Source organism: Choristoneura fumiferana, chromosome 20, assembly GCF_025370935.1.
Source record: "Choristoneura fumiferana chromosome 20, NRCan_CFum_1, whole genome shotgun sequence".
Lineage (NCBI taxonomy): Eukaryota > Metazoa > Arthropoda > Insecta > Lepidoptera > Tortricidae > Choristoneura > Choristoneura fumiferana.
Window position 1 is genome coordinate 12,906,883 of NC_133491.1, and position 11,354 is coordinate 12,918,236.

The 11,354-nt window shown below is 38.9% G+C and overlaps 2 protein-coding genes across 2 annotated transcripts in view; both read right to left on the minus strand.

Moving 5' to 3' along the window:
• The window catches only part of LOC141439425 (uncharacterized), a 20,147-nt gene extending 16,051 nt beyond the window's left edge, over positions 1-4,096 (minus strand). The window contains exons 1-3 of the mRNA XM_074103711.1: positions 3,855-4,096; positions 2,781-3,417; positions 1,626-2,615 (exon numbers count right to left, since the gene is read on the minus strand). Coding sequence (XP_073959812.1) covers positions 1,626-2,615; positions 2,781-3,417; positions 3,855-4,096 — 1,869 coding nt within the window. The remainder of the gene's footprint in view (positions 1-1,625; positions 2,616-2,780; positions 3,418-3,854) is intronic.
• Positions 1,526-5,663, minus strand: LOC141438938 (uncharacterized). The gene is made up of 2 exons (XM_074103014.1): positions 4,439-5,663; positions 1,526-2,615 (listed from the first exon to the last, which is right to left on the minus strand). Exon 1 carries the CDS (start codon positions 5,404-5,406, stop codon positions 4,444-4,446), a length of 963 nt encoding a protein of 320 aa, XP_073959115.1. The 5' UTR covers positions 5,407-5,663; the 3' UTR covers positions 1,526-2,615; positions 4,439-4,443.
• Between the last annotated feature and the right edge of the window lie 5,691 nt (positions 5,664-11,354).

Consider the following 11,354-nt stretch of genomic DNA (forward strand, 5'->3'; position numbering starts at 1 on the left):
GTAATCGTCTCGCCTCCTTTCAAAAGGCTTGGGCTGTAGTTCCCACGCAGCCAGTGCGGATTGAGAACTTCACACCACCATTTATTTCTTCACCGATGTTTCAGGTTCCTCGCGATGTTTTCCTTCACCGTAAAGCTCAGGGTAATAAATTTTTTGCTGTTTATCACAACAAAAACACAGAAAAAACATGAATAGAATAAGAGAAAAATTAGAAACGTTGAATCGTTGTTGAGGGGCAGATGCCCCTGCCCCTGTGACAAACAGACTGACAGTGTACCCGATGTAGGGTTCCGTTGTCAGCTTAGGGTACGGAAACCTTAACAAAAGCATCATGATGAAATTCCATTTTTTCTGCATACCTATGCTTTAGTTAGTCACGTATATTATGAGCTTGGTTTCATCACGTCGCGGAAGGCATTGATGTCATCGCGTCTATTTCACACGGTGATGGATGGAAATATAACGTTTTAGTAGCAATTTCATGTCATCGTTTATGAAATAACATTTGTTACATTGAAATAATTTGAGTCATTTCATTTAGGTACGTTCTTTCCATCCTAACATAATATTATAAAGGTGAAAGTTTGCGAGAATGTGTGTGTTGTGTATATTTGTTAATCCTTCACGTTAAAACGAATTGATGGATTTGGAAAAAATATGGTATGGTGATAACTTGCTTAACTATGTATAGGCTAAACTTTTATACCGATACTCCCACGGGATTGGAAAAAAATCTGAAAATCTCAACACCAGGGTTAGAGACACGAAATTCGGCGCGGGAATATACAACGTCAATTGATGTTCGTTCGATTACATTAATGTTATCCATGGTAATTTGGTAATTTACACGGAACTTTCATAGTAAATACCTATGGCGAAAAACGTGAAATATTACAAGAACCGTTACTGTCACCATTAATAATATTAGTCACATTACACGCAAATAATTATATATGATCAAACGAACTTCACAAGCGAAGTTCGATCATTATTATATGACTCGCTTCATTCGAATATTTAAGTTAACATTTGTAGTTTATTTTAACCTACCGGCAACTATTTGCACGCTTTTTTAGAGATTTTCGAAAGAAAAAGGACTTTTATTGATTAAAAAACCTACCTACATGTCACGTGGTCTTTCCCACCCGCCGAGCCTTGCTCGCTATTTGTTCATTATTTTCAGAGATGTAACTAGTATTTCCCTGTTTTGTTGATGGGGAAACTTAAATGGGTACTGGGAGGGTGGGTAGTTAAATATTCGAATGAAGCGAGTCATATAATAATGATCGAACTTCGCTTGTGAAGTTCGTTTGATCATATATTATATTTCCTCGCTTCATTCTTCATATTTAAGTTAACATTTGTAGATGTTCAGAGAGCAGTTGACCATCAATAAACAGTTTGCATTTTGCTAATCCTTTTATTTTACTATTCTTAACAATTATATTTTTAAGAATAATAATAGCTAAGGTCTTAATCAGACTATAATAATAATTGCTTATACTAATAACAGTCTCTTATTTAGGAGTACAATTAACGGTGTTCTACCTCTGATCTTACAAGTAGGAATTTAATTTCAGTGATTAAGAATCAACTTGACAACTGTCGTCAGGTAAGCCACAGACCTGTCTAGCAAAGTTATTTTCGCTAATAACTCGCCGATTGTAAAACTTTGCAAAAGTTTGTGAACCGCTGGTCCAGCCGGCTGTCTTTCTGATGACTTCTATGCTGACTCCCGCGGCGGCGGCCGCTGATGTGGCAGCGTGGCGTGTACTGTGTCCGCTGAATAACGCCACGTTCACGCCGCTCTCGGCTAGCACCTGCTTGAGCCACCTGCTTATTGACTGTGCTGTCGCGTTTTTATGAGGACGCTTCACAGTTATTAAGAGGCGGTCGGTGTTCTCATTTCTTAATTTTCTCGTTACCGAAATATAATCTTGGAGCACCGTAGCAGGGCATATTTTGGGGTTTTCCTTAAAAAATGGTAGAAACAGTACTGGCTGTTCCCTACCGGGCATGGATGTCTTAATTATATCTGTAATCGTAATTGTAATGCCGTTCAGGTCTATGCTAATGTTATTAGTCTTGATCAGGGATAAAGTTTGTACCCGATGCGCGGTACATAAAGCTAACAAGCTTGCTAGTTTTTTGGTAATTTTTTCCAAAGAAATGTCGGTGTTTGGGAACCATTCAGCAATATGGTCAAGAACTGTTTTAGGGTCCCATGTGTAACTGTATTTTGGTAAGTTAGGTCTCATTTTAAAAACCCCTTTGAGGAGTCTTTTAATGTGCTCGTCTGAGCCAACCCTATTGCCTAAGAACAGCGATAATGCTGACCTATGGCTATTTATGGAGCCATAAGACGCCCCTTTGTTGTACTGTTCGGTCAAGAAAGATATTACTAAAGGGACTGAACAATCGAACACATCTCTATTGTTTTGCAAACAGTAACTCCACCATAATTTTAGTGACACGTTGTATTGCTGAATTGTACTTTTCGCTAAAGATCCAAGCATGAGTTCCCAGGCTTCGGTTGGCAGGCCTCGTCGGTCGTAAGCTAGCTGGATAGCACTGCGGCACCCAGGGTAAGGTGCTCGTGCAGTGGATGTCTGCTCCTGTAATGGGAGCATACAAGGTGTTCTTTAGGATTCATTAACACAATGTCCGATTTTTTTAAAATCCATTAGTAATGGGTACCATGCTTGTGATGGCCATACGGGGAACACCAATATCCCCGTTGCTTTATCGTGTATTATTTTCTGTAGACATTTCAAAATCACCGAAAACGGGGGAAATGCGTAGAAAAAATCATGACTCCAGTTCATGGTGAATGCGTCGATGCCGATTGCATCTGAATCTTTCCGCCAAGAGATGTAACGCGGGCATTTGGCATTAGCTCGAGAAGCGAATAAATCAATGTTTGGCTGACCTAATTCTTTTGTTATTCGAAAGAATGCTGAACTTGACAACTCCCATTCCGTATCTGGATTAGTTCTACGCGATTCTTTATCGGCCTCCACGTTATCTTTCGTATTGATGTAAGAAGCGAAGAGCCAGATGTTTCGCTTCTCGCACCACTGCCAAATTTGCCGAGCTAGTTCGTTGAGGTGCGGGAACTGCACACCTCCCATGCGGTTGATGTAACTTATGGCTGTCGTATTGTCAATGCGCAATAAAATCGTACAGTTTCGTTCGTCTTGCGAGAAGTATTTCAGCGCCAGAAAAGCCGCTAGTAACTCTAACTGATTAATGTGAAATTCTTTTTCCTCTATTCTCCATGCTCCATGAGTTCTTATGTTATTACAGAACCCTCCCCAGCCGGTCCGCGACGCGTCCGAGTATATAATTAGGGAGTAGTCGGGACTAGCATGGAACAGGAGGATGAAGGTATTTGATCCTTCCACCAGTTCAGATCTTCTAAAATTACTTTAGGCAAGTTAATTTTCCTGTCATAGTTATGGAGGCGCTGCAAAGATAAATACTTATGTCTCTCCAAAATTCTTGTATATAGCCACCCATACTTTACTGCTGGGCACGCGGCGATGAGCGTGCCGATCATTTGAGATAATTCCCTTATTGTACAGGATGAGCGTAAAGAAAATTTATGTACCAGGGCTGCAATTTTTTTGCGTTTATCCGTTGGTAAAGATAGAGTCATGTCTTGTGAATTAAAATTAAATCCCAAAAATCTACAAGACTGCTGAGGCTCCAAGATACTTTTTTTGAAATTAATGACGAAGCCTAGGTCCGTAAGTAATTTAACTGTTTCTGTAACGTTACGAGAGCATTCGTCGTAGTCGTCTCCTATGCACAATATATCGTCCAAGTAAAATATAGATTTGTGACCTTGTGACCTCAAATGTGTCATGACTTCCCTCATTATCTTAGTGAAAGTTCTTGGAGCCACGGAAAGTCCATAAGGCATGGCCTTAAATTCGAAAGTAACAATATCCGAATGATCATCTTCAAAATGAAAGCGCAAGTACTTTTGGCTACATTCCGCCATGGGTATGAGTAGGTAAGCCTCTTTCAGGTCCACTGTGGCCATAAATCCCTGTTCCGGGATAAGTCTGGCTGCCGTTCTATGATCTTCCATTTTGAAATGATCTTTGGCTACAAAATGGTTTAAGTTTTTTAAATTTAGTATAAATCTTTTTTCTCCGTTAGACTTAGGTGCTAAAAACGTTTTTGAAATAAATTGGTCATTGTTCGGCGAACAAGGAGCGATAGCCCCTAATTCGAGTAAATTTTGAATAGCTAATGTCATGTCAATTTTTTCTGTTTTTGACCAATTTATTTTGGGAACAACGTTTTGTACCACTTTTTGCTTAAAAGGTATGGAATAGCCATTCTTTAGCCAGTTTAAAATAACAGCATTTGAAGTTATTTTGCACCAAGCATCATAAAAATATTTTATCCTACCCGCATGTAGTAGTACCTGATTCACTGCTGGGTCGAGGCGCGAGGCTTGGCCTGGCCCGCTGGTCTCGACTGCGGTTGCGCCTGGGGTTTGCGCGCGGTCATGACCGCCTTCCTCTGCCCTCCCCGCCCCCCCCTGTTCGACGGGTAGCGCGAAGGGCCCGTCCAGTTTCCCTGGTACTGTTGGTAATTAGTGCGTGGGCCCGTCGAAGGTGTAGGAGCCGTTGTGTTTTTACCATTTGCCAGCGGCTTTTTTATCTGTAGCCCCTGCTTCTCTATGGCTTTTGAAGCTTTGATTTTTTCCTGCAATTTGTTACCAAATAGCATATCGTCCCTTTCCGTGTCTTGTATAACCGTCAAAAAGGGTTTGGCTAGACCGGGTGTAATGAGTTTTATACGTGCCTGGGTCTCAGAAAAATGTAAATCGGACAATATGCGACAACTGTCGCTCAAGGATTTAATGGCCGAGATTTTGTCGTCGCTGTTTAAAAGAATTGTCATCGCCCGATTTATAGCGGTGATTCCGATTCCTAATTGTTGTTGTCCAGTTTCCATTTTCTTGTCTCTGTTCCGAGCCATTTCTGTGACCGCTGCGGAAATTTCCGCGTTCAACTTGGGTGCTTGTAATAGCGTACAATTTTCCGGAATGAGGTAATCTTTTAGGAGCTTCTCCTTTGTATCCTTTGCTAGACCCTTACGTAGCAAAGGCAACCATCGCTGGGATAAATTTTCGTGTATTTTAGGTCCCAGTTTGGGAGAGTCCTCAGTGGCTTCCCCTAATGCGGAAAGCAGCTCCGGATCTAATTCTGGCACCTGGGCGGAGACTGGATCAGACGGGGATGTGATACTCGCGGCAACCGTAGGTTCCGGAGGTTCAACGGAGGTATGCTCCGGAGGGGTAGTACCGTTGTTTGTGTCGTCCGTTGGCTGCGCCCTTTCAGACGAGCATGGCGGGACTATGACTTCTAGGCCGATCGCGTCGTCCATCGGTACTTCTTGAAAGTCTTCGCTTTCTGTACGACCAAAGGAGAAAAATTAGAAATATAATTAAATATAATTTCTAAATGTGGGTAGATTTGCTTAACAGAACTGCAGTCTAGTCTCACGGACAGGACTCAGAATTAGGTAATTGCATATTAACATGTACCTATTGATTTAGGATAACATGTCTTACATGCTAAAATGCCTTCGTGTTGGCTCACGGTCAACCCCCAGGCTAGGTTTGTTTCCATTTGGAATAACCTTTAATCCACCGATCAAATGCATGATGGTGGAAGAAAATATATATATATACCTACTACCTATGGGTACGTAGGGTTGTTCAAGAAATGTAACACTTACTTCCAATTACACACAAATTAAATGTTTACACTTACCGGAAAACTACAGACTGATTGGTAAGCATGTAAGGTTTCAACTTTGCGTTTGCCTCTAACGAATGGATTGACATATTTAAGTCTAAGTTATGTCTTTAGATAAAGGAAAATGTATTAAGATAATAATTATTTGTCACAAGTTAAAGTGTTGACTTAATATATATATTTTTTTTAAATTAATTTTGGACTATTGTTGTATAGTATTTTGACAACATTAGGCCAGATTATAAATCCTATTGAAATCGCATGTTATGGCATCTTTGACTATAGTTGGGTGATTTATTTTAATACCTCTAAATTTGGTCTATAAAAATAAACACAAAAAGTGATATCAAAATATTATTTATTAGCAAAATTATGTATTTAAGAAATCTCAATTTTTGAGATCTTTTTAATCTTTAATAAATGCTTTTAAATCGTTAATTTTATCTTAAACAAGAAGTAACAAATGTAAGTAATTAAATTGCAATTAAATCTTTTATAAAAATCAACTAGGTACATACTTATAACATATGTAACTAGAAAATGAGTTTTACTTTTTTGGCTTGCCCCATTTAGATTCGAGTTCCGGGTACATGGAACAATGCACGCTTTGTGCCTAATTTCAATGGCGTTTCGATCGCGGAGACAATCTCATTCATTCGATAGAATATGCAGAGCTCCTAGGTATTTTATATTTTTTTCACACCTCTCTTTCAGAAAAGTAACTTTTCCTCCCTGGCGAGAGGGAGCAAAGTGCAACTTTTCTGTTCAAGGCTTTTCTAAGTGTTTTATTGCAAATGCCATTTTTTGAAGTTGATAATTGTAAAGCCACGCCATTTTCTATGCTGGTTGTTCTTTAATAATATTTAGATTTTTTTTTTCAAGTTTATTAATGCTCGGTGTGAAAAGTTGTATAAGCCACTCGGGAGCAAAATTATTTTCATCTTGGGCGCTAACACTTGAATCCCTCGTTACGCTTAGGATTCAACTTTTTTGTAGAATCCTTCGCTACATTCTGGATTCAATTTACGCCCTCGCCGTAAATACACCATTTTGCTCCCTTGTGACACAAATAACTATTAGCAGCTTCACGATATGTTAGTGTTTTGTTTGTGATATCCATGAGACAAAGTTCCATTTGGCGATCGTTGTAGCACTTATACGCTCGCCCACCTATTTTTCTTCTCATCAATTTATCTCGTAACGTCATTTTCTGGAATAAAATAAGTTGACTTTTAATTATGGTCCAAAAATCCGATAGTACTATAGTTGGAACCCAAGGGCGAGATTACAAAAAAAGCCTACACTTTTTTTTAATCTTGCAATTTTCACAATAAACTATATATTAATTACATCCAAGAAACATTACCTTCCATTTGAATCCAACACAGAGTTTATATCGTCGCTTCAACCACTATCTGGGAATAAAAGTTTGCGGAGCTCAAACGACACGTTTATACCGGTTCTTCCAGCAAGCAACCAACTGACTTGAATCCGTTGGCCATCTATTGGATACGCAAGAAACTAGTTCCTACATACGTCAGTGAATGATAATAGTAATAAATAATAAACTAGACGTCGCTACTAGTCGACGCAGCTACGATGTTGTTTGACAAGTTCACTGGACTAATGTTGGGGCCCTGTACTATAGTTGTGTAGTTTTACGGTACCGGAACTTTCATCCGATGATGATGGTAAGCACTGTAATTTCCTTAATTTGCGTTGGTAACGCTCAATTTGCTCATCTATCGTGAGCGTTGATTTACGTTTTGGCATATTGTTATGTACTTTTTATAATTATTTTATTATTTATTTTTAAATCGTAACAGTAGGCGCGTGCGTCTGTTGCCTTGCACGAAAAAATAATGAACAAATAGCGAGCAAGGCTCGGCGGGTGGAAAGACCACGTGACATGTAGGTAGGTTTTTTTAATCAATAAAAGTCCTTTTTCTTTTCGAAAATCTCTAAAAAAGCGTGCAAATAGTTGCCGGTAGGTTAAGTAAAACTACAAATGTAACTTAAATATGAAGAATGAGCGAGGAAATATAATAGCCAGTGCGAGCGCGGCACGCACTTTATACATCTAATAATCTTGTATAGTAGAGGTAGGTAGTTATCACTAATTACTGTCCAAGCCGTAAATGACTCATCTTTGCTTTTTTAGGATTACGTACATAATATCGAGTTCGTGTCATGCCAAGTTTTATAACACAACGGACCCTTCTCTTTCCGTGGATGTAAAAGCGCCCTTAGTTGCCAATAGGTATTAGTAAATATTTAAGATAACAGTGAGAGAAACAATTTCTTTCGAATTTCGTACTAGATGCCTAGGGCTGAATTCTAACATAATGTGTACCTAATACGTATACACTAATTTTTTTCTTCATTATGACCGATGCTATAACAACAAACAATAAACATGAAATAAAGTCAAAAATTCTTAGCGGGTCTCCATTTAGTCCTCTTACATGATTTATTTTTATTTTTTTCTGGATCTTACACGGAACCTTTTGTGAACGAGTCCGACTCGCACTTGGCCAGTTTTTCATACGATGTGCGTGACCACAAGTATTAATCACGATTATTTTATACCTGTTCACTCTGATGTTGCATTAAAGTTGTGGGTTTTGACACGTTTGGTATTTATTATGTAGACGAGCTAATGAATATGATTAAATAGATAAACATAGACGGTCGACAACAGTTAATCAATATTGATGGATTTAATTTGATTGTTGAGATTGTTGGAGTGGAGACCACGAAAGGGGTTCAGGAATGTGGGGAGGCAGCCAGCAAGATGGAAGGACGATTTGGTGCGAGTGGCTGGGAAGGACTGGATGCGGAAAACTCACGACCGCACAGAATGGTCTAAAATGGAAGAGACCTTTACTCAGCATTGGGTAGATCAAGGTTGAAGAAGAAAGAAGAAGATGGATTTAATGAAGACTTAAAACGACTAGTCATTTAATTTACAAACGGTAGCACTGAGTCGCGAATTCATATTTTATTACCGAAAAAAAAACTGTCGGTAAAGAAATAATTAGCCCTCATTCGGCCATTGGGGCTGAAACGTTCTCGAATGGAGACCGCGAATCGGCAAGCGCAGCATAGGACGTCCAGCGAGATGAACAGTGGCGTAACTATAGGGTGGCAGGGCTGGCAAAATGCCACGGGCCCCCGACCCAAGAGGGTCCCGGCCCAAGAGGCCGAGAGCTCAGAAATATTTTTTTAACATTGTACTTACCTGAGTATTTTACTTTACTTAAAATTAAACTAAGTAACTACAACGTGACGATTTTTACTGATGGGGCCCCATCAAAAGGATTTTGCCACGGGCCCCAGATGGTATAGTTACGCCACTGGAGATGGACAGCTATCCTGGATGACCTGGTTGAAGCTGCGGGTTAACGGTGGATACAGGCCGTTTCCAACCAAGGCAACTGAAGGTTCGACGGTTGATATGATGGTAATGATGATGAGATCTCATTTTCTGATTGGTTTTTTTGGTTGGTTTTTTGGAGTCTTTTTGTATATTTTATTTCAATTCCAAATTTGTTAGTTTTACGGGTATCCCGTGAAACCATATCGAAAATACAAAGTGAGACATGGATGCACAGAAAAACCAGAAAAAGAGGCCAGCACTGGGAGTCGAACCCTGGTCCTCAGCAATCCGCGCTGCGTGCTATATCCCCTACATCACTGCTGGACAGGAATCTAGACTAGAATTCTGGGTTCGATTCCCAGTGCTGGTCTCTTTTTTCGGTTTTTCTGTGCATCCATGTCTCAGTTGTATTTTCGATCTCATTTTCACAGAATGATCAAATAGATAAATGTCAATTTTAGTTTAAAACTATTTTAAATGCCCTAGTGACTACGCCACGTTTTATTAGCTGTGTTATTCTTTTGCCGAACATAATCCGCGAAAAGGAAGCGTGTCTCTAAATGTTGTTGATGATGATAACAGAACTATACTTGGTTTGGAGAGGTATTTAACTAAATGTAAACAAAACAACGTCAATTGGTGTCTTAAATATTGGAATTCCTCCATTAAATTATCTAAACATTTACACTTCTGTATTGAAATACACTGGTCTAGTTTGTATTACAATGATAGATAAGTAAAATGTTTAAAACCCTTGATTATACCAAATCTGGCAGCGGAAGTTAATTTAGGTACATTGAGTTAATTACCTAAAAGTTTTAAGTATAATTGAAGATTACACGAACATAAACGTGTGACCTTCCGCCTCGCCGCAAGCGCCACAGCATGACCTTAGAGTATAGTACTCGCCCTTCTAGATGCTACACAAACGTCACAAACCAACGCATCCACAAGCGAAGAAACATCGTAAAGTTGCAATACTTCAAAATTAATTAAAGATATGGAAGAGACACAGTGAGAAACATTTATTTAAAAAATACTCGAAACACCCGAAAATTCGTTAGAAGAAAAGAATAAATACAAATAAATGAACATCGGTTAGCGTAAAATTAGCCCTATCTCAATCTTCTTAATGCAAGCCGCAGCGCTGTTTTTCAGTGGGATCCATTTAAAACTAAACACGTAAAAACATACACAAACACACACACACACACTTGCATCCTCATTCTTCATTACGCTCAGTACCTACAATATTTTAGGTCTACGAGTACCAATACTTCTCCGCATTGCAGATCGTTAAACAACTTTTATGTTCTACATGAACTCAAGTCAAATACATTGAACTAACACTAAACTGAATTCATCACCTCGTAAACATTCAAACCTCTGCCTCCTCAAACCAATAAATATTGACACAGCGATGCTATTAACCTTCACTTGAAGGCATCGGCTTATTTGCATGTTGGTGTTGACCCAATGACGGCCGCCATCTTAAGGATTTAGGTTATAAGTAAACCACACGCGACTGCTAAAGTTTTTCTTTTGTATTTTTAAAGGTACGGTCGAACAAATTGAATTATGATCACTCTGATTTCCTTGACAAAGGTATGAGACGTCAAGAGATTTGTAGCACAAAGGTTCCACCCTGGACCATGATTCAATTTGTTCGACTGTACCTGAAACTAATAGACGGTGATTTTTAATCGGTGATCGATGGGTACCAATTTTTCTAATTCAGCAATTGATAGCGATCACAATCAAGTCACACTTGCTTGGGGGGACCGCAGTCTTTTTTTCTATGATATTTTTAATTCGAAAATAACTTTTAACAGAAATACTTTGTCACCCTACTAATGTTTTTGTTTATGAACTTACAAACTCTTTAAAAAGCTTTAAATACTTTAGTTGTCATTGTCAAAGTCGTGATATTGCCGTAAAATCTGCGACTTTTTTATTCGACTGGATGGCAAATGAGCAAGTGGGTCTGCTGATGGTAAGAGATCACCACCGCCATAAACATCTGCAACACCAGGGTATTTATTTATTTATTTATTTATTTATTTATTTATTTATTTATTTTAGGAAAAACAAACAGCTTGAAATAATACAAAGTATGAAACGCATAAAAAATTACAGTAGCTACAACAGTTTCCACTATTAACAAGAAACAAACATGCTGCTCAGGCAATGTATTG

Excerpts from the sequence above, each read along its gene's own strand:
- LOC141438938 (XM_074103014.1), bottom strand. The coding sequence starts at position 5,406 with ATGGACGACGCGATCGGCCTAGAAGTCATAGTCCCGCCATGCTCGTCT.